The 22,425-nt window shown below is 42.3% G+C and overlaps 1 protein-coding gene across 2 annotated transcripts in view; it reads left to right on the top strand.

Moving 5' to 3' along the window:
- Positions 1-2,131: 2,131 nt before the first annotated feature.
- The window catches only part of BRWD1 (bromodomain and WD repeat domain containing 1), a 48,810-nt gene continuing 28,516 nt past the window's right edge, over positions 2,132-22,425 (top strand). Inside the window, exons 1-19 of one of the 2 annotated variants that reach the window (XM_071430146.1) lie at positions 2,132-2,252; positions 2,374-2,432; positions 2,576-2,605; positions 2,787-2,846; positions 5,911-6,061; positions 7,642-7,740; positions 7,930-8,090; positions 8,301-8,522; positions 9,871-9,971; positions 10,544-10,614; positions 11,674-11,774; positions 12,384-12,424; positions 13,505-13,603; positions 14,914-15,064; positions 15,515-15,649; positions 16,535-16,663; positions 17,842-18,067; positions 18,680-18,865; positions 20,205-20,388. In XM_071430146.1, coding sequence (XP_071286247.1) covers positions 2,195-2,252; positions 2,374-2,432; positions 2,576-2,605; positions 2,787-2,846; positions 5,911-6,061; positions 7,642-7,740; positions 7,930-8,090; positions 8,301-8,522; positions 9,871-9,971; positions 10,544-10,614; positions 11,674-11,774; positions 12,384-12,424; positions 13,505-13,603; positions 14,914-15,064; positions 15,515-15,649; positions 16,535-16,663; positions 17,842-18,067; positions 18,680-18,865; positions 20,205-20,388 — 2,264 coding nt within the window. In that variant the 5' untranslated portion in view covers positions 2,132-2,194. Of the gene's footprint in view, positions 2,253-2,373; positions 2,433-2,575; positions 2,606-2,786; positions 2,847-3,236; positions 3,398-5,910; positions 6,062-7,641; positions 7,741-7,929; positions 8,091-8,300; positions 8,523-9,870; positions 9,972-10,543; positions 10,615-11,673; positions 11,775-12,383; positions 12,425-13,504; positions 13,604-14,913; positions 15,065-15,514; positions 15,650-16,534; positions 16,664-17,841; positions 18,068-18,679; positions 18,866-20,204; positions 20,389-22,425 lie in introns of those variants that run through there. The other variant, XM_071430147.1, reaches the window with a different exon arrangement.

The raw sequence follows: 22,425 nt of genomic DNA, 5'->3' as shown, positions 1-22,425 counted from the left end.
CAGCTAAGGACTGGAGTGAGAGCTGATGCAGATTTGAATCCAATGGAGCACAATCTGGTCCAAAATACAACAGCAGGAGAACAAAAAACAAAACTTCTTTCTTGTAACATACTCTGTTGTCTTTGTATATTACTAGTAATTGTTTGGGTTAAGTGAATGAGACATAAAAGTAATTTACTTCAAGGTTCTAAAAATGCATTTTAAGGTACCAAAGGTGGGGAATGAAATAGGCCAAGACCTTGGATTTAAAATGTAACATGAGTGCAGCCATTGCTGTTTTTATCAGCGTTCATGCTGGGCATGGCTGGGAAACAGCTGTGGGAAAGAAAGAAGATCAAGGATGGTTTGGGTTGGAAGGGACCTGAAAGCCCATCCAGTGCCACCCCTGCCATGGCAGGGACACCTCCCACTGTCCCAGGCTGCTCCAGCCCCAGTGTCCAACCTGGCCTTGGGCACTGCCAGGGATCCAGGGGCAGCCCCAGCTGCTCTGGGCACCCTGTGCCAGGGCCTGCCCACCCTCACAGGGAGGAATTTTTTCCTAAAATCTGATCTGAACTTGTAAATTTTCAGTGTCCTGTCCCTGCATGCCCTGGAAATTGTCTCTCTGCAGCTTTCCTGGGGCTCCTGCAGGCCCTGCAAGGCCACCCTGAGCTCAGCCCAAAGCTTCTCCTGTGCAGGTGAACAATCCCAGCTGTGCCAGCCTTTCCTCCCAGCAGAGCTGCTCCATCCCTCTGCCCATCCTGGAGCCTCCTCACAGCTCGATGTCCTGGCTCCCACAATCCTGCCTCCAGGAGCCAGGCTCGAGGTGGCACAGGCATGGGGGCAGAGCTGCTTTTTTTTGGCTCAGTGATGCCAGGGGAGCAGAGCTGTGGTGTGGGAAATGCCCCTCTCCAAGCTGGTGTTTGGGGATGCCCAGGTGCCCCCCTGCAGCCCGCACGGGGCTCTGCAGTCACAGCAGAGGCTGGGCCAGCCCTAAACTCTGACAGGGACACGGCATTGATGCTCCCAAATCCCTGCAGGCATGGCACACACTGGGCACCACGCGGCGCAGTGCACTTTGAATCACATTATCACAAAATCATTTAGCTTTGGAAACACCTCTGAGATCATCGAGTCCAACCTTTGACTGATCAACCCTTTGTCAACGCCCTACTTCCAGTCGTTCCTTGAACTCCTCCAGGAACGGGGACTTCAACACCTCCCTGGGCAGCGCATTCCAATGTTTAATCACACTTTCAGCGAAAAAATTCTCCCCGTGTCCAAGCTGAGCCTGCCCTGGCCCAGCCTGAGGCCGTTCCCTCTGCTCCTGTCCCTGTGCCCTGGGAGCAGAGCCCGACCCCCCCGGCTGTGCCCTCCTGGCAGGGACTTGTGCAGAGCCACAAGGGCCCCCTGAGCCTCCTTTGCTCCAGCCCCAGCCCCTGCCCAGCTCCCTCAGGGATTCTCCAGCCCCTTCCCAGCTCCGTTCCCTTCTGTGGATAAGCTGAAACCCCTCGATATCCTCGCAGTGAGGAGCCCAGAGCCGGACACGGCACTCGAGGCAAAGGCCCTGGCCTGGCGGCACACGGCGTCCGCTCCGTCACTGCATCGCCCCCATGAACCGGCTCTCGGTGCCTCGCCGCGGGTCCCGGGAGGGCTGTCCCGGGCTAGGAAGGCCGAGACAGCGGCGGTAGCACCGCCGTTCCCGGGGCCGAGCGGAGCGGAGCAGCGCCGCGGCCGCCGCCGCCTCTCCCCCGCCACCCCTCAGCGCTGCCGCCTCGCCGCGCTCAGCCCCGCCCCCGGTGCGCGTCACCGCCGCCTTCCTCGCGCGATCCTTCCGCGCCTCCGCCTCCCCTTCTCCTCACCCGCCGCCTTCCCCACCATCCCCCCCGCCACCCACCCCGCTTCCCTTCGTATATGTTCCCCGCGGCCACACGCCTTCACCGCTGTTCCCTCGGCGCGCTCGAAGCGCCCGGTACTTCGGGAACTATTTTACGCCGCCCCCCCGCGGGCGCTCCTGGCGGAGGTGTCGACGGCGGCTCCGTGGCGGGTGGTGCGGCGGCGATGGCGGCGGCGCCGCCGCCGAGGCTGCGCTGAGGGGGGAGAGGGAGGGAGGGAGCGCTGAGGGGAGCGGGGGGAGCGGCCGTGAGGGGAGGGAGGGAGGAGGGGAGGCGCTGACAGCGCCGTGCCGAGCCGGGCCCGCCGCCCTCAGCCCGCCATGGCCGAGCCTGCGGCCTCTTCCAGCTCCGGCGCGTCGCTGCCGCTCATTGAATCAGGTAACACCGCGGGCCGGGGTGAGGAGGTGCCGCCGGTGCCGCCATCTTCCTGCCCCCCCCAAGGATGGGTCACGGCCGCCCCCCGGCTCATCCCCCGTGTCTCTTGCCGTGTCTCTTACAGAGCTTTACTTCCTCATCGCCCGGTTCCTGAGCACCGGGCCCTGCCGGAGAGCGCTGAAGGTGAGTGCGGGGCTCACCGGGCGCGGGCACCCCGCGCTGCCCGCTGAGGGCCGGGGGAGGTGGGAGCAGCCGCGCCCCCCGCTCTGGGGGAGCCGGATCGTGCCTTGTCCCTGACTTTGTGTTTTTCCCCTTTCCCTCTGCAGGTGCTGGTGCAGGAGCTGGAGCAGCACCAGGTCTGTGTGGGCTCTGATGAAATCTTGCTGTAGTCAAAAGTTTCCTTTGCAAGTCATTCAAGTTTCTGCCGCTGTCTCAACTTTTCCCCCCCTCGACACACATTGTTTTGGATGTGGTCTGTAATCCCTCCTTTCCCCTTTAACCGCTCACGGTTTTTCTGTTTGTTTTTCTTTTATTTAGTTGCTTCCCAAAAGGTTGGATTGGCAAGGAAATGAGCATTATAGGAGTTATGAAGAATTGGTGAGACTTTTCTCTTTAAAAAAACCCCTTTTATTTACGGTGATGACATTGATGTTAGACCCCCTCTACCTTTAAGAGCAGGCCCAAATCTTCACCTTCCTGTACCATCCTGCCTCTGAACACTGGAATTACTTTAGAAAGGGCCTGTAATTTCTTTACATCAGACTAACAAAAACACAAGCGGTGGTTTAAATTGAGGATATTGTTTACATAGCAGAGGTGGAGCTTGGCGTTGTGCAGTGGTACATGCCACTGCCTACATGCAGGCAGGAGCCAATCTCCAGCGAGGTTTCATTTCGGAGTTTCAGGGACCAGGTTGTGAGGCACGTTGTGATTTGTCGGTATTTATTTTCTGGTTGGTTTCTTTCAGCCCCCTCCAACAGATTAGGAAATGAAATCGCTGTTCAGAAACCGAGGGTTGGCACTTTGTGGTGACTGAATGTGCTCACATCGCTGGCTCCTCGCTGGTCATGGCGTTGTTTCTAAAGTGCTGCAAAGATGGGGATGATCTCTCCACAAAATTTACTTTCTTCCCTTCCTCGACTGGTGTGGTGTGTTCTGAATTGTTTCTTACAGAAGGCAGAGCTGTGTTTTGGGGCTTAATTTTGCTGCTTCTTAAGTGGCAAAGTGTTTGAATGCCAGTGGGTGATGGCCTGGTGGTGCCTGCCCTGCCCTGTGTGGTTTTTATCCTGCTTTATTTTATTTGATAGTGTTTTCTTTAAGGAGTTGTTTGTCCTTGCGTTTTCCCACCTAAGGCTCAGGCATTTCGGGTTAATTGACTGATTGTTGCTGTGAACTCCCTCTTGTGAAGCACTTAAAGATCTCAGGATCACATTTGCATAGAGAAGGAATGAAGTGTTGTTTAAAACACTTTCTTAATTATGTGAGCATTGCTTGAAATGATAAGTGTGATTCCATTTCTTATATTTGTCCTTGTGGTCAGTTGAGCAAGGAAGGTTTTAGATCAGTTTTTTTAAGTCACTAAGAAGCCTGGCCTTGCTAAACAGGAATATTTTCAAGCTCTGACTTGAATTTAGGCAAGATGAAAGTAGGATTAAGCTTAGAAAGAATTGTTGGGAGGTTTTTTTTTTGTTGCTTCATTGTTGATTTCTTACCCCATTTGTTCTGGCAAAAAGCAGGGTGTTGGAAGATCCCATGTGTGTGTTTTTCTGATTTCAGGGCTGCTTTTTAACTGTGATTATTCTGCATATACAAGTGTCAAACTAATTCTTCAACATGTGCTGCTTCTACTTCTTTTTTCCTGCACAATTTAAAGGAAATCTCTGCTCAGGGCAGTAGTGTTTCAGAACATCTAAATTCATCTTCCCAGAGTTTTAGTTTCTGTTTTTTGAGGGGCTCTGGGAACCTCTTGTCCCCCTGGTCTCACTCTGAATTTGCAGGGACCACAGACAAATCAGTCATGTGGTGTAATTATTTCTATTCCACTTTGCTCAGCATGGCATTGCAAATCTTTAAAATAAACTGTTTCTTCCAAAATCTCAGCAAAACTACTTGAAAAAGAAAGGGATTGCAAGGTTGTGTGTGCAAGGGCTGCATTTAGAAAATCTATTAGAAAATATACTTCTTGCTGATGGCATGCAAACAAAAAGGGTTTTGGTGTTTGGCAGAAAGCAGGCTGGCCTTTCTGTCCTGGGTCTGGTGGCTGGTACTGCTCTGTACCAATTCCAGAGTCAAAATTGATAAGGAAATTCTGTCAAACTGCATTTTGTACTCTTTGGGCCACCAGATATGTTTCTTATAATCAACCTTAAGCATCTGATGGGCTGATTTGCCTGTGGGGTAATGGGAACTATTTTAGTGATGTTATCTCCTCCCACCCTGCCAGCAACACAACCTGTGCCCCACAAGCTTTACACCTGGATTTTATTATTAAAAACAAGTGCAAGGCTGTGACTTAAATTGTACTTTCTGAATGCTCTGTGTGCATTTGGGCAACTTTCTGGCAGTGTGTGGTATTTTATTTTTATTTTTATTTTAATTCCCACTGTTGTGTGAGCAGAGCAGCCCTGTTGGGACACTTTGCTCATCCCAGCTCAGCCCTTCAAGGGAGCAGCATCAGCAGCACCAGCTCGTTCTGCCTGTGTTCTCAGGCACCTGGGCAGGAGGCCACATTCCTGAGCTGGTGTGGCCTCTCCTGCCTGCATTGCCTGGGAATTCTGGGGCTGCTGCTGGGGCTGACTGGTTTCTTCATGGCCAGGTCACACTGCAGGAAGTGTGGGGCTGTCAATCCCAGCTGCTTCACACCTCCCCAACGCTTGAATTTATGATTCTGATGGTTTCTCTACTCAAAGCTGTTTAAGCTCTTCCTTTGTGTCTTTAACTTCTGCATTATTGTGGTTGTCTCAATAAGAATAAGGATTTTTTAGATTGAACTCCCAGAAAGAAAAGGGGGAAAAATCATCAAAACCAGCACACATCTGTTCTTGTCTGAGACATCTGAGTGTGTGTGGGGGTGTGTTTTTTTTTTAGGTTGCTTGATGCAGATAGTGTGGGATCATTCCTGAGTGTAGGGAGGAATGGTTTGATCCTTTGGTTTAAGGAAGTAGGGCAGGCTTAGGTTTTGTGGTACTGGTTCTTCAAGGAAACTGTTTCCAGGAGAGATTGTACTCAAACCTGCTGGTTTGCAGTTCACTGAACAACTACCAGGAGTAGCTGCATAAATTCTTGGGCTTGATTGCAACCACATTCTGCATGATCTTCAGTTCTGAGGGTTTGTATTTAATTTCTTATTTTTAGTAGAAATCACAGGGTGAATTGGGGAAGGACACTCAGTGTAGGGTGCCACAGGGGTGATTCCTGCAAGCTTCAAGTAATAAAATACTGATGTGCAGGAGTCACTTTACTCCAGTTATTTTTATTACAGCTCTCCCTTGCTTGCAGAGTACCCACTGAATTTACTAGATCAGAGCTTAACAGAATTGATTTTTCTCTGTAAGTTGAACTTTTAAAAAAAATTATCAAATACACCTGTGCATATTGATGCTTTTAGATCCATCTGTTCTGGGTGTACCAACCTAATTTTTAAACCTTGAATTTCTGTCAGGTGCTGTCCAACAAACACGTGGCTCCAGATCATTTATTACAAATTTGCAAACGTATTGGCCCTATCCTGGATAAGGAGATCCCACCCAGCATCTCCAGAGTCAATTCCTTACTTGGGGCAGGCAGACAGTCCTTGCTACGGACAGCAAAAGGTAGGATCTGTTCTCTGTTTGAAATGGGGCTGATTCTTTGGCATTGGACAGATTTAGGATTTGGGGAAGAGTGGGAGAAAGGCACAACTGACACTTTGGAAGTGAAATCCCAGAAAATCCCAGAATGGTTTGGGTTGGAAGAGACCTTAAATCTCATCCCAATCCACCCCTGCCATGGCAGGGACACCTCCCACTGTCCCAGGCTGCTCCAGCCCCAGTGTCCAACCTGGCCTTGGGCACTGCCAGGGATCCAGGGGCAGCCCCAGCTGCTCTGGGAATTCCTTCCCCACCCTCACAGGGAAAAAATTTTTCCTAACATCCCATCTAAACTTGTCCTACTTCCCCCTTGTCCTTTCACTCCAAGCCTTTGTGAAAAATTCCTCTCCAGCTTTCTTGTAAATCCCCTTTAGTTACTGAAAGGTTCTTGAGATCATCTTATGAAATAACTTCATATTACTAACTACTCATTACATTCCTATATAAATATTCAGGAAAACGTTAAAAATCAGTTGGAATTTTAGTTTGTGTCATGTGAACTACAAGGGTACCATCATTCAGGACTAATTTCAAAGTTTGGTAATTTCAAAGTTTGGTAATTTCAAAGTTTGGTAATATGAAATAATTTCATATTATTAACTGCTCATTACATTTCTGTATAAATATTCAGGAAAACGTTAAAAATCAGTTGGAATTTTAGCTTTGTATCATGTGAACTCCAGGGGTACCATCATTTAGGAGTAATTTCAAAGTTTGGTAATTTCAAAGTTTGGTAATATGAAATAACTTCATATTATTAACTACTCATTACATTCCTGTATAAATATTCAGGAAAACGTTAAAAATCAGTTGGAATTTTAGTTTTGTGTCATGTGAACTACAGGGGTACCATCATTTAGGAGTAATTTCAAAGTTTGGTAATATGAAATAACTCCACATTATTAACTACTCATTACATTCCTATATAAATATTCAGGAAAACGTTAAAAATCAGTTGGAATTTTAGTTTTGTGTCATGTGAACTGCAGGGGTACCATCATTTAGGAGTAATTTCAAAGTTTGGTAATTTCAAAGTTTGGTAATATGAAATAACTTCATATTATTAACTGCTCATTACATTCCTGTATAAATATTCAGGAAAACGTTAAAAATCAGTTGGAATTTTAGCTTTGTATCATGTGAACTACAGGGGTACCATCATTTAGGAGTAATTTCAAAGTTTGGTAATATGAAATAACTTCATATTATTGACTACTCATTACATTTCTGTATAAATATTCAGGAAAACGTTAAAAATCAGTTGGAATTTTAGTTTTGTGTTGTGCACTACAGGGGTACCATCATTTAGGAGTAATTTCAAAGTTTGGTGGTTGGTTGTGTTGGTTTTTCTCCTTCTGTTACTATTAAATGTATTTTTCTCTTTAACTTGTTGTTTATGGAAGGTTTTGGGGCAGTTGGTGCCTGGTTTTTTAGTGGGTTCAGTCCTGTGTCTGAGAGCAGTCTAGATGGGCTCTTTGCTGTGTTTTGGAGCTTTCTTGGCATTTTTAGAAAGTATTTCTGCTAACCTTCAGCTGTTTTTGCAGATTGCAGGAACACTGTTTGGAAGGGCTCTGCATTTGCTGCTCTGCATCGAGGCAGACCCCCTGAAATGCCTGTGAACTATGGCACCCCCCCAAACCTTGGTAAGCTCCTCTCACCTCTCCCCACTGCTGCTGAGCACACCTAAAATACACAGAGAAAATTGCAGATACCACAAAACCTGACTTGATGCAATCTGACAGTAATTTCTGGTAGCTTTTTAATATGAATGCTAATTGAATAAAGCCAAGTGTTAGAACAGACGTGTTTGATGTGATTGCTCTGTGTTCCAGTGGAGGTGCATCGAGCAAAGCAATTGACTGGATATGCCAAGTTCAGCACCTCATTCCCAGGGACTATGTACCAGCATGTCAAGATGCACAGGAGGATCCTTGGCCATCTCTCTTCTGTGTATTGTGTTGCATTTGACAGGACTGGACACAGAATATTTACTGTAAGTTGATGAGATAAATCCAATATCTGAATATAGTTGTAGATGATGCAAGGAAAAGAGCTTGGAAATGGGTGTTGTGCTGGAACTTCTGGAGATAAATCTCAATACTGGGAAAATGCAGCTCCCTCACTCTGCTGAAGTGGAACAATTTGCTGTAATTAAGGGTCAGAAGCATGTCAGAAGTTGTCCTTCATGCATATTTCTCTCTAGGGCTCAGATGACTGTCTGGTGAAGATCTGGTCCACCCACAATGGCAGATTATTTGCCACCTTACGAGGACATTCAGCAGAGATCTCTGACATGGCTGTGAACTATGAGAACACCATGATTGCAGCTGGCAGCTGTGACAAGATGATCAGAGTCTGGTGTCTGAGGACTTGTGCACCAGTTGCTGTCCTCCATGGGCACACAGGGTCCATTACCTCACTGCAGGTACGGGGTTTTTGAAGTGCTCCCGAATATTCAAAACTGAAATTATTTCTCTGTGGCTGCCTATGGGAGTGGTGAAATCTGAATGTGTAAATATTCATGTCAAAACAAAGTCAAATCACAGGATAAACCTGCTTAAAAACAAGTAAATTCCTTGTCTCTCTGGAATTTCTAAGTATTTAACTGAAGATAATGACAGGAACTTTTTCACTTCAAGATCACTGTGTACAATACTTGGGTTGTTGGAGCAAAAGGCAATTTCTGGGAGTTATCCTGTCCTCCTGTTGTTTCTTACTGGAGACATGATTTGCTCTTCTGTGTGAATGTGTTCTGATCCTGTATATTATTCCTACAACTTTTGAGGTGTGGGTATTTGTTTTAATCTCCAAACTAGGAGTTATTTCAGAAGGACAAAGATGTCCTGTGTATTTAAGTTTGAAGGTAGTTTGATACATGATGTGCTCTTGCTGGTCCTTTGGATTCAGTCTGGTTTGAAATTCCTTAATTGACACAGAAATTAGCAGCTCATTATCCAGGTTTGGGTGTTTTCCAGTGAGACCAACAGCTTGTCTTGAGGGCTGAAGAGTGGCTTGTGGAGCTCAGTACAAATAATTTTGAATTTTTCTCAAAAATGCTGCCTCAGAGAGTAATCTTCATACCTGCACTTTCTGTGGCATTCGTTGCATTTTTTAGTTTGGTTTTTTAATGTCTAAATACATGTGGTACTTCTTTTATTGCAGTGTGTGGATTTTTTAATTTAAGATTTCTTAACAATACCATAATTGCACTATGTACAATTTATATGACTTTCCAATGCTAGTAATTGGTGAACAGTTTAAACAAGTTGTGTCTGTAAAGTTTTCTGCTCTGTGCATAGCAATAAATCCATGTCTTGAAGAACTATTTCTGAGGAATTGCCATAAAATTCCTGTAAAATTACATATAATGCTAAGCTACACATTCAAATTATCTCACATCTCATGCTCTGCTTAATTGTTTTTAAACTACACCTGTCTATTCCAACTTCCCTTTTTTCAGTCTGCTGTGCTCATTATTTTATTCATTGACAGGATTTTCAGTGAATGATTGTGGTCAGTGAAAACATCAAACCCAAACCACTGAAGGAATTGGGGTTTTTTTAACACAGTAATTGAAACACAGACCACAAACTTACCTTAAATTATGGGAGGTATTCTTTGTAAACACTAAAAATTACTTACCAACAGCTGCTCCAGCAGCCTGAGGTGAAAAATCCAAAATAAATCAAGATTTTACATTCACTTTTTTGAGAGGTTGATGAACAATGGTTAAATCTCTGTTTGTGTGTGTGATTCTGCTTCCCTCCCTGCAGTTCAGTCCCATGGTGAAAGGCTCCCTGAGGTACATGGTCTCCACTGGGGCTGATGGAACTGTTTGCTTTTGGCAGTGGGATACAGATTCCATGAAATTCAAGTATGTGAATGGTTTGCTGCTTAACCTTTATGCCATGCTGGGCTTGAGTAGAATAAATCAGGTGGTTTTTACTCCACTGGGTCTTTGGGGTTATAGAAATGCTGTGCAGATCATGCATTCAGTAGTTATTTTAAAGCACCATCACCAACTGTATCCTTTACAAATCAGTGTTCTTCCATTAACTTGGGAGATTAGTTGGGAAATACATTAATTTCTTTCTTCACTAAAAGTACAAATGTAGGACAGCAGGACTGGCTGGCAATGTAAATATGTTGGAAAATAGAATAAAAGTTGGTGGTGCTGTTGGTTTTCCAACAATCCTGGAGGTTTAGGATGTTTCTTACAGAACTTGCATGCAGGATAGTCTGAAATGTTCAATATGTGATTACTCTGTGGTTGTACCCAAAAGATAATTATAATTACTACCAAGAAGAGCTCATGTGTGTCTGCTCTTGTGCCACATCATGGTATAAAATGATCCCTGTTTAAAGAAACTTCCCTTTATCTTTGAGATGTTGCTAAAAGCCAAGTTTTGGGTGGTGTGACCTATTTCAAAATCTTCTCTTTTTAAGCACCAAGCCAGTGAAGTTCACAGAGAAGCCCAGGCCAGGGGTTCAGATGCTTTGTTCTTCCTTCAGTGTGGGTAAGTCAGGTGCAGCTCAGCCTCGTGATTTCTTCTTTCCTCTCTTGTAACACTTGATTGTGACAGCTTTAAAATGGACAAACCCTGCAGTTGGGAGTAAACAATTGCACAGATGTGCACTGTTAGCTGTGCCATAATTAATTAAATCATGGGGCTTCCCTTAGCTAACAGTGAAAAACTGTTGAAGACATTGGTGATTGCACAGAGGTAAAAGCCACCTCATGTCTGGGGTTTTTTTCTGTCCATCTTTAGTGGAGTTTTTATTTTTGTTTAATTCCCTTATGCAACGTCAAAGGTTGGCAAAATGACATCCCATAGTCACCAGCAGTGCAGTGGGTCCTGCCAGCAGCAGCTCCTGAGCCAGTGCCAGGGATGAAGATCCCATCAAGATCTTCCTCTCTTAAGGATGCAGAGATGGATCTTCAGTGTGCTCCCCTCCTGCCTTGCAGTTTCCTTTCACCCAGTTCATGTGAATTTCAGAATCAAAAGCAAATCCAAGTGTAGCTTGTTAACATTGTCAGGAGAGAGCCCTGGCTTGTGTTGGGAGGCTGGATTTGACATTTTGCTTGGTTGGTTTTTGGGGTGTTTTTGACAGCACTTAGAGGCAGAGCTTGGAATTTCTGCCCCCTCAGCTAAATACTGGTGTGCTTACACTGTGTGCTTCACTTGACTGGTTTACTCACATTTCAGCCTGATTTTGATGCAGTTCACTGGCACAGACTACAATGGGAGTCATCTACAGAATTCTGATTATCCAGAGCCATATTCCCCACCATTGAAGGCTTCTCTGTGCAGTTTAATGTTAAAAGTTCCACTATTGCTCTAAAGATATATTTTAAAACCTTTGTAACACCCAATTTATTTTTACTATGGCTGAGAACATTTTCTGGGGCAAGAAAGGGATTTCCTTCCACATATGTGTGTCAGTGGAAGAGCATAAAAATGTGCCATTCTCCAAACAGCTGTGGGGTTTTTTTATTTAAACCAGGTCTCTGAGAAATGGTGGTGACCTGTTTTCATTTCTTCCACAGCAGGTTAATTATTGCTTGATTTTTACAGGTGGGATGTTTTTAGCAACTGGCAGCACTGACCACGTCATCAGGATGTATTTTTTTGGCTCTGAAACACCTGAGAAAATAGCAGAATTGGAAAGTCATGCTGTAAGTAATTAGTTAATTAATCATTTGAAGCAATACTGAAATCACAAGATGATTTTTTGAGTGGGTTTTTAGCAATGCTCTTAATTAATTTTGTTTGCATTAATGTTTCCTCTCCTACAAAATCTGACTTTATTTTTGTTGCATTGATAAGGCTTGATCAGTTCTGATTTTTTTTTTTATGTAGGGGAGACTTTTCCACTCTGAGACAAAGTGTGGGATCTGCTTTTCTGTAGTTTTTATTGTGATAAAAGTGAATTATTGTTTATTTTTTTAAGAAAAATGTAAGTAGGAGTTGGAACAACATATTCCTCACCAATGTAGTTCACTTATGGTACTGGAAATATATCTAAATATGATTCAGTTGTCATTCAGGGTAGTTAATCTGTTAATCATGTTTAATTCAGGCAGTTTCTAAAAGATGCATTTTAGATACATTAATGGTTAGTGAATTCTGGACAGTGTTTGGACTTGATTTGCCATGCACTTAAAACTCTTAAAAATAACATTTTATTTTTTCATTATTTCAGATTTACTAAATTCAGAATTATCAAAAAATATATTTCCTGTTTAAAAAACAAAATTTCTAACAAACTCTACTTTTTCTTACAGGACAAAGTTGACAGCATTCAGTTTTCTAATGGTGGGGACAGGTATGTTGAAAAATGCTGAAATATGGCCAAAAAATACATAATTTTGGAATTAAGCATCTGTTACTGGATGTTCCAAGTAAAGAAAAATCTCCTTATTCAGAAGGGAAATTTTGGACTGATGCAGGAGCATGATTAAGCTTCAGCTGTTGCAGCTTTCTGTTGATCTGTGTTAGGTGATCCTTCCCTGGCTGGGGTTTTATTTACCTGGAGGAATTTTACCAGTTTTTCATGTTCCCAATATGTTTGTGGCCTCATAAATCTCCTTTTCCTCCTCCTTTCCTTTCAATTCCATTGAGGATTGTATAGGAAATAGGAAAAATGCAGTGAAAATGGTCAAAAATAAATTAGAACCTTTTCATCTGATTTCCTCCTTTCCTTTCAATTTCACTGAGTTTTGTATAGGAAATAGGAAAAATGCAGTGAAAATGGTCCAAAATAAATTTTAACCTTTTCATCTGATTTCCTCCTGTCAATTTCACTGAGTATTGTATAGGAAATAGGAAAAATGCAGTGAAAATGGTCAAAAATAAATTAGAACCTTTTCATCTGATTTCCTCCTTTCCTTTCAGTTTCACTGAGTTTTGTATAGGAAATAGGAAAAATGCAGTGAAAATGGTCAAAAATAAATTAGAACCTTTTCATCTGATTTCCTCCTTTCCTTTCAATTTCACTGAGTTTTGTATAGGAAATAGGAAAAAAGCAGTGAAAATGGTCAAAAATAAATTAGAACCTTTTCATCTGATATTGTCTCTACTTCAGTGTCTGAAACTCTGCAATAAAAATACACTGAAATCCTGAAGTGAGGAGGAGTTGAGGATGAATTTGTGAATTGAGTTCAACTTTGGAAGTTGTTTCTCTGTTCTTCATATTTTGACAACTTTATTCAGTTCTCCAGTTCAGAAAAACTCTTCCCTGCTTTTCTGGAAAGAACGGGAAGAATTCTCTTGAACACAAAATTGACGATTTCACTTCTATCAATCTTGCAGTGCAAAATCTCTGTTGTGGTGGTGTCTAACTCTGTGTATCCTGGGAAGCAGATGTTTTGGAGGATAAATGAATGAGTTTTTAACCCTTGTTCAGGTTCATAAGTGGCAGCAGAGATGGGACAGCTCGGATCTGGCGTTTCGAGCAGGCAGAGTGGAGGAGCATTTTGTTGGATATGTCTGATCGACTGCTGGGGTAGGTCAAGTGTTCACTTCATGCTTTCCTTTGTGTAAGTTCAGGAGGATTGAAAAACTCCATTACTCAAATGTGAGAGTGAGAGCAGAATTCTGGTCAAGTTCTGTGGTCTTGGAGGGGTGAGTTGAGTGTTCTGGTGATGTAATAATTGCTGAGTTTCAGTGCTTTCATAAATTTCTAAGTGTTCAGAAAGCTCTCAGATGTACTCTGTACCAAGTTAATTGTATTGCTTCTTTTCAGGGAAAGAAGTGAACAGAAAGAATCTAACTTCCTTCTCTGGGTTTTAGTCTGACACCTGGTGTGTCAAGGGAGAAATATTTTTAGATTAGTAGAAATAAAGTAGGTGGTGACCTATTTGCAGGAGAGGTCATGACATGGAATAGGTGGCTTTTCTCAAGGACTGAACTTGCTGACTGCTCCCATTTTCTGCTTTTAAAAAAGTGAATTAATGAAATGCTGGTGGCACCCAGTCTGAATAATGTTATTACAGATAAAAATCAGATTATTGTATGGTGTTGGGTAAACCTGAAGGGGGAATGATTTACAGGAGTACAGAAGCTCAGTAAACTTCCACAGACACTGAACAGAAATTCATTTGTAGGTGATTAAATGAGATTTTGATTAAATGATTTGTAGGTGATAAAATACAAAGCCACACCTTGGGTACCCATTTGATTGGAGGGTGATTTCAGGATTTTCCTGTGATGACAAAGACCATGAAAGAAACCTGATTTTACAAAGGAGGAGTTATTAATAGTTGAGATTTGACTGTGGCTTTGTAAGTGGAATAAAGATAATCCCATGTGAAGGTGTTTCAAGGAAAACTTATTCCTTGGATTGACTGGAAAAAGGCTGAGGGGCAGTGTTACACTATCCTATAAATGTGTTTTAGGGAGAGAATAAGGAAATAGATTGAGGTTAAAATAAAATGTTATCTTTACTGTCTTTCTGTTGGGACTCATCAAAAAATGCTTAGCTAATGTAGAGGTTGGCTTGGGAATCAGTTAGTTGGAAAAGCTGGCTGTAAAAAGTCCACAGTTTTGCAGGATTTATGTTAGGACTCTCATTGTAGAGGAGCCAAGAGTCCATGAAAAAGGAAAGCTTTTTTGCCTTGCATCTCAAATGGGAAAGAGATTATCAAGTCCTTTAAAATTTAAAAATCCACATTTTAAGCATTTTGTGGACAAAAATTTCAACCCACATTTAATTCTTCACTTCCTTTCTGTTGTCTGATGATTGTATTTTGCTATAGAAATGGGCTAATTAAAATACAAACTACATCTCTGACCTGTTTGACTTTTTTCAAATAGTGACACTTGTGCAGAAGAAGACAAATTCATGAAGCCTAAAGTAACCATGATAGCTTGGAACCAAAATGACAACTATGTTGTTACAGCTGTGAATAATCACCTGCTCAAAGTTTGGAATTCCAGCACAGGGCAGTTGCTCCATGACTTGGTGGTATGGGATTTTCCTTGCTTTTGGAAGATTTTCCTGGAATTGCAGTGACATGTGCATGCTGAATTTATAATTAGAGCTGATTAGTCTTGAAAGCTCTGTATGGATGGCACAGCAAGTGGGGTGTTCCTTGAAATTCTTTTAACCAGAATTTGCTGCTTCCTCCAGATTTGGACTTTCCCTGTCAATAAAAGAGCAAATAAATGTGGAATAAATAAAATTCTTGTGCAGTAACTCACCCATTGAATAATTCACCGTCCTTTGGCAAAAACTTCATATTTCTACAGCTCTTGCTAGAATCTAGAAAATTTTTCCCTTTGGAATGTTGAAATCTTTGTGGCTGCCTGGGGTTGAATTTTGCAGAGAGGACAGCACAGGCTTTGGGCTCTGTTGTGAATGCCCTGCTGCTGTGGATTTCCCTGTTTCCCTGAGATGTGCAGTTTTCCATTGCAGGGCCATGCAGATGAGGTGTTTGTCTTGGAGACCCATCCCTTTGATTGCAGGATAATGCTGTCTGCAGGCCATGATGGCAACATCTTCATCTGGGACATCACCAAAGGCACCAAAACAAAGCATTATTTTAACATGGTGAGAGCCTCTTTAAACACCATTTATTCACAGCTGTGTGGGCACTACCAGCTGAAGGAACTGCCATTAACATTCACACCTTTAGGGGAAAAAAACCCCAAGCAGACAGGAAAACCTTAACCAGCAAAATTTATTAATTCATTTTATTTCCTTAGAGCTTTTTACCTTAGAGTTTCCTGCTTATTGCAGATTTTGCACTCTTTTTTACTGAAGATTGTTGTGCACTTCATTCATATGAATTGTTTTCCTCAACTGAGGTGCCATCTAAAAGGCTCTGTTTCAGGCCATTGTTTCAAGACATTTGTATTTTCCACAGGCTTAAAAATGATAATCTCAATATCCATTGGCATTGAGGGCTCCATTTGACAGCTCATCATTAACACTTTAAATTAGGTTATTTTCTCTGAGACTTGGGTTCTGATCTAATATTCCTATAAATTTTTCATCCTTTTTCCCTGCTCAGTCAACAGCAAATAGCATTTTTATTTTTTATTTTTTTTTCATTTTTAAGTTCTTAAAATAAAGAACAACTTCTTTCTTTTATTCTTAAGTTCTTTTTCTTGTCCAGAAAGTTGTTTACCAAAACCAGTCTATATTAGCTCCAGTTTATTTCAAGCAGTGTGCTGACAGCTAAAAAGCCTCAGAAAAACATGTTTATTTCTTTATTTTATTCTCTGAACAGTAACTTTTCATACCTTCTAGTGCATATTTTAGAATTGGTTCAGGACTTAAATTCAAGGGGAAAAAATATACTGAAGTAACAAAATTATTTGGACCTTAATTGGAGGTGGTTTGGGAAATGCATGGAGTAATTAATTTTTGATGCTTATGGTTTACTCTGAAAAAATGGTCCAATAATTTTGATTTTTTTTTTCTTCAACCCAGATTGAAGGCCAGGGACATGGAGCTGTTTTTGACTGTAAATTTTCACCTGATGGGCAGCATTTTGCATGCACAGATTCTCATGGGCATCTGCTGATATTTGGCTTTGGCTGTAGCAGGCCTTATGAAAAGGTGAGTTGAGCTTTTTATCAGATCTCTGTATGGAGTTTCTAACTAAAATTACATTATTACATGAATTAATTTAAAAGTTTATATGTAAAAAATAATTTGTGTGGTTAGAAGATCTAAATGTAATGGATTCCTTGATGTCTGTAAATTGTCTTGCTTATATGACCCTGACACAGCAGGAAAAACCCAAAGTCTCAACATTCCCATGGGAGTAGCTCCCAGGAATGTTCCTGGAATACATTTTCATCTTGGAGACAGCCAATTCACCTTCATTGTTCAACCTCAAAAATGCTGCTGTTTCTAATTTCTGCTGGTTTATCCTGCAGTTCTTTAGGCCTTTCCTCACTCAAGCCCAAATTTACTGTGGTTGATTAAATTAAGCAAAAGTAAATTATTGATCCAACAATTTAACCTATCCTCAATTTTTGAATTTATCAACCTGCTTCCTTTTTGTTTTGATAAATACACATTTCTTCTTTTCTTTACTTACCCCCCATTTTTTTTGGATTGCAATGCTGGTTCCATGTGTGTCATTTTAAAGAATTATTTTTTCCTTGCTCTGCATTCTCAGCTGAAATTGAATCTTGTTCCCTTCATCTTTGCAATCACTGCTGGAAGCAAACATTCTGACTGTGCTCTAATAGTTATGTAACCATTTTCCTTCCCCCTCATGGACTTCCAGTTGTAGAAAAAAACTTCAGGTAGATATAAATTAAGAATGAAATTGTGATTAGGAAAACTTGAATTTCAGCTGCTGTGGAGCTTTAGCCAAAGATTTCCTTGCGAGGAAACTTTGGGGCCACTCACGAGTTGGGCTTGGTGACCCTTGTGGGTCCATTCCTACTCTGAGTGACTCTAATAATTGTAGGGGAAAAATGCAGAATGAGAGATAAATATTTTTAAGTGTAAAAGGGTACTTTTGCATCAAGTTACTTCAGCTTTTTGTTTTCTGAAAGAATTTTGTTGCCTGCAAAAGTTTTGAAAAAAAAAAAGTTTTGAAAGCTGCACTACTGCAAAACCCATCCAGGTTAACTCACGTTACCCATAAATCTTCTTTCTAACTGGGAACTTGATCTTTCTTCTACCTTTAAGTAGATTTTAGGCACTTTAGTGCCTGTTCTTTGTTCTTTAGCATATTCTTTTTTCCTAATTGCTACCATAAAAATCAAATTTCCTTTTAGATCCCTGATCAGATGTTCTTCCACACTGACTACCGGCCGCTGATCCGAGACTCCAACAACTACGTGCTGGATGAGCAGACCCAGCAGGCCCCTCACCTCATGCCCCCTCCCTTCCTAGTGGATGTGGATGGAAACCCTCATCCCACAAAATATCAAAGATTGGTGCCAGGAAGAGAGAATTGTGCAGATGAGCATTTGATTCCTCAGCTTGGATATGTAGCAACAAGTAAGAATGTCACTAAAGCTCCACATTCAGAAGGTTATTCACTAGCTCCTAAGGGGGCATCAGTAATTTAAAAATACCTTTTTTTTTCACTTGATATTTTGTATTTATGTTCACTAGAGATGCTGGAAGGTCCTACAGGAAATACAATTTAAGCAAAAAAAAATCAGTTTTTCAAATGGATGTTTTAGTTACTTTCTGTGGGTAGTGATGTTCACAAACCATTTGATTGTACATCCCATAAGTGTCTTACTTGGAATAAATAATTGGGATAATTTCATTGAACATTTGAGTCCTCAGCTTGGATATGTAGCAACAAGTAAGAATGTCACTAGAAGTAGGTTATTCAGTAGTTCCTAAGGGGGCAGCAGCAATTTAAAAATACTCAATTTTTTCACTTATTATTTTGCATTTATGTTCACTAGAGATGCTGGAAGGTCCTACAGGGAATACAATTTAAACAAGCAGAAAAAATCAGTTCTTCAAATGGACTTGCAGATCTTTTTTGTGGGCAGTGATGTTCACAAACCATTTGATTGTACATTGCATACATGTCTTACTTGGAATAAAGAATTGGAATAAGTTGATTGATTTGATGTGTTTTACACTTGCAAGGTGATGGAGAAGTTGTTGAGCAGGTGATTGGCCAGCAGACAGTTGACCAGGATGAGCCAGGCTTGGAGCCCAGCATTCTGGATGGGATGATCAGACAGCTGCAGCTGGAACAGGATCAGAGAACTGGAGCTGATCAGGAATCTGCTCCAAGCGGCCCCCAAAACGGGGAGGGAACACCCAGGAGAGGTTAGAACTGCTGATAATTCTTCAATCATTGTTCTGTCTCTGTTTTCATTGTGCTGTGTGAATACTGAAACAGGTTTTAACTTCAGTATAATTCTGGGGACTGAGATTCTTTTAGCATTGTGATACCTGGTTATTTTTACTCACTAAAACACTGCTGCTCCTGTGATTTAATTACAAAGCCTTTCACTTTAAAAGATCATTAATAACATGCAAAATGTATACAACAGAATTTTTTGCAAATGTTTGCCAATATAAGTTATTTTTGCATTCCTTGCTTTTTGCAAAGTAAGTATTGTACCATTATTCAAACTGGTTTCCCCTGTCCCTTCTTTACACATTTAAACAAGATACTTTCCTAACCTTGTATTTGGAGTTCTAATTATGTAATTATATAATATAGATGAAAAAAAATTTTTTTACATAATTATACATTTAATTACATGCACTCAGCTCTAGGAAAAATGCTTTTTAGAGCCTCACTGGGCTCAGAGCTGTCTGACATAGTTCAGAAGAGCCCTTTTGTCACACCACAGTTCCTTCCACTGGGAAGTGTTTGGGAAAACACTGGAGTGTGGCACTCAGTGCTCTGGTCTGGTTGACAAGGTGATCACTGGTTAAGTGCTGGATCTTGGAGGGTTTTTTCAGCCTAAATGACTCTGATTCTGTGACAACAGTAGCAGAAATAACCATTTTAAAAGTAATTCTTGTATTCTCTGTGTTTTCTACAACACACATAATCCTCCAGAACTGATGCCTTGTGCAGGCTGCCCCAGAGCAGAGGCTGGGCAGAGCTAAAGAATAAAGCAGGGATTTATTCAAAGGCCTCCATGGATGCACCTTGGGCAGCACCAGAGCCCAGCCAGGGCTGCACCCAAGATGAACCAAAATGGCCCCAAAATGCACGGCCGGGCACGGGCTCTGTCCCTGGGATCAGTTCTGCTCCATTTGCATCTTGCAGTTCATTGTCCCATCCCAGCTTTAGCCCCTGCAGTCCCACCCTGCTTGTTTTTCTCTCTCCAGCCCACGGGGTTTGTGCTCTGGGGCTGAGATTTGGATCATTTGTCCTTGGTGCCCAGCTGGAGCAGGAATTGTTTTGTCTCCCTGCTCTGTGCACAGAGCTCACCATCCCAGAATATGAACCCAGACCCACACACTAAAGCAGCACAGAACCTGAAAAATATAAAAGCCAAAACCTGAGGCATCACTGAAGTCTCCAAGTCACATACTTAGAGATAAAAATACATCCATTATTCTTTTTAATTTTTTTTTTTAATCTTTTAACAAGAATCTTCCAGTTCCCTTCAGCGTGACAAAAACCATTTTGATTTGTGTGTTTCAGCTTTCAGAAGGCCGAGTTTGGACATCCAGTCCCCGCCCAACATCGGGCTGCGGCGCAGCGGGCAGGTGGAGGGCGTGCGGCAGATGCACCAGAACGCCCCCCGCAGCCAGATGGCCACCGAGAGGGACCTGCAGGCCTGGAGGCGCAGGGTGGTGGTGCCTGAGATCCCCCCCAGCTTGCTCAGGTCTGTCTGCAGCCTGCAGCTGATGCCTGCAGAGGCTGCCCAGAGCAGAGGCCAGGCAGAGTGCAAGAGCCTCACAGAGGCTATGTCCACTATGAAATTTTTGGGCAGATATAACTTTGGTCTATTGACATATCAGAGGTGAATTGTGTAATTCAAGCTTCAGGTAATGAAGTCATATCCCCTTAGTTTGCTTCTCCCCCCAGTTCACTTTTATTTATACTTTTGTTCAACCCCCAACTGCTCTTGAGCAGTGCAAGAGCCTGGCAGAGGCTGCATCCACGATGGACCATGGTCACGAGTTTTTTGGGCAGATATAAGTTTGGCTTATTTGCATATCAGAGGTTAATGGTCCAGTTACAGCTTCAAGTAATGAAGTCATATCCTCCTAGTTTGCTTTTTCCCCCCAATTCACTTTTGTTTATACCAACTGCTCTTGGGCAGTGCAAGAGCCTGGCAGAGGCTATGTCCACCATGGACCATGGTCATGAAGTTTTTGGGCAGATCTAACTTTGGTCTGTTTGCATATCAGAGGTGAATTCTCTAATTAAAGCTTCAGGTAATGAAGTCATATCCCTCTGGTTTGCTTCTTCCCCCCAGTTCACTTTTGTTTATACTTTTGTTCAACCCCCAACTGCTCTTGGGCAGTGCAAGAGCCTGGCAGAGGCTTTGTTCATGACTGACAATGGTCACACGTTTTTTTTGGGCAGATAAAAGTTTGGTCTGTTTGCATATCAGAAGTTAACTGTCCAGCTTCATTACAGCTGCAGGTAATGAAGTCATATCCCCTTAGTTTGCTTTCCCCCCCAAATTCACTTTTGTTTATACTTTTGTTCAACCCCCAACTGCACCTGGGCAGTGCAAGAGTCTGGCAGAGGCTATGTCCACGATGGACCATGGTCACACGTTCTTTGGGCAGATAAAAGTTTGGTCTATTTGCATATCAGAAGTTAATTGTCCAGCTTCATTACAGCTTCAAGTAATGAAGTCATATCCTCCTAGTTTGCGAGTTCTCCCCCAAATTCACTTTTGTTTATACTATTGTTCAACCCCCAACTGCCCTTGGGCAGTGCAAGAGCCTGGCAGAGGCTACATCCACAATGGATGATGGCCACAAGGTTTTTGGGCAGATGTAACTTTGATCTATTTGCATATCAGAGGTTAATTGTCCAATTACAGCTTCCAGTAATGAAGCCATATCCCCCTAGTTTGTTTCTCCCCCAAATTCACTTTTGTTTATACTTTTCAGGGCCTGAGGCAGCTGGTGTGACCTTGGTTTCCAGGCCCAGAAGGATTGTTTAGTCTGATCAAAATGTGAAGAGAACTAACTAGCATTCTATATAGAGTTCAGAGTTGTGCACTGATCCACTACAGAATCTGAAAAATATAAAAGCTACAACTTAAGGCAGCACTAGGGACAGCACAGCAGCTTGCTTGGTCTAAATTAAGGGCTGTTACACCAAAGATGGAATGGATGCTGTTGGAATAGTTCAATGTTGTGGGCAGATACACTAAAAACTCATCATTGTAAGGTCCATTCAATGAGAAGAAAAGGAAGTTGTCCAGTTGAATGATTCTCCCCTATTTCAATATTCTAAGTTATCTCCAGGCCAGCTAGCTCACCTAGATTCTTGCTTCCTCCAAAATAAAAGGTGGAATTCATTTCCATGAAGGAGTTGGGTGAGATTGTGCTCTCTGTGAGACTTTTGGAGGTGATGAGTTACAACCCCTTGAAATGCTAAACCAGTTGCTTTCAGAAGTGTATCAGTATTGATCTGTGAAAAGGAGAATTAGTAGCTAAACATCTCTGTTTAAAGCTGTAGCCATAGGTGCTGCCACATCTCTGAGGGTTTTAAGAAGCATTCCCAGTGTTGGGAAGTAGAGTGATTGCAAATGGAAAACTGTGAACTAAAAATGAGGTTGAAAACATGGATTATATTTTGATGTTTGGAAGGAAGACTTTCTTAGCATCCATGGTTTTTACCTGGAAATGATAGGATGGTTTAGAGTTAATTGAGCAACAGTAACATCTGAAATTAA

The sequence above is a fragment of the Agelaius tricolor genome, unplaced genomic scaffold (assembly GCF_023055355.1).
Source record: "Agelaius tricolor isolate 1412-34295 unplaced genomic scaffold, bAgeTri1.0.p SCAF_7, whole genome shotgun sequence".
Lineage (NCBI taxonomy): Eukaryota > Metazoa > Chordata > Aves > Passeriformes > Icteridae > Agelaius > Agelaius tricolor.
The sequence above is the reverse complement of the archived record's forward strand: the minus strand, read 5'-3'. Positions and strand labels throughout refer to the sequence as shown.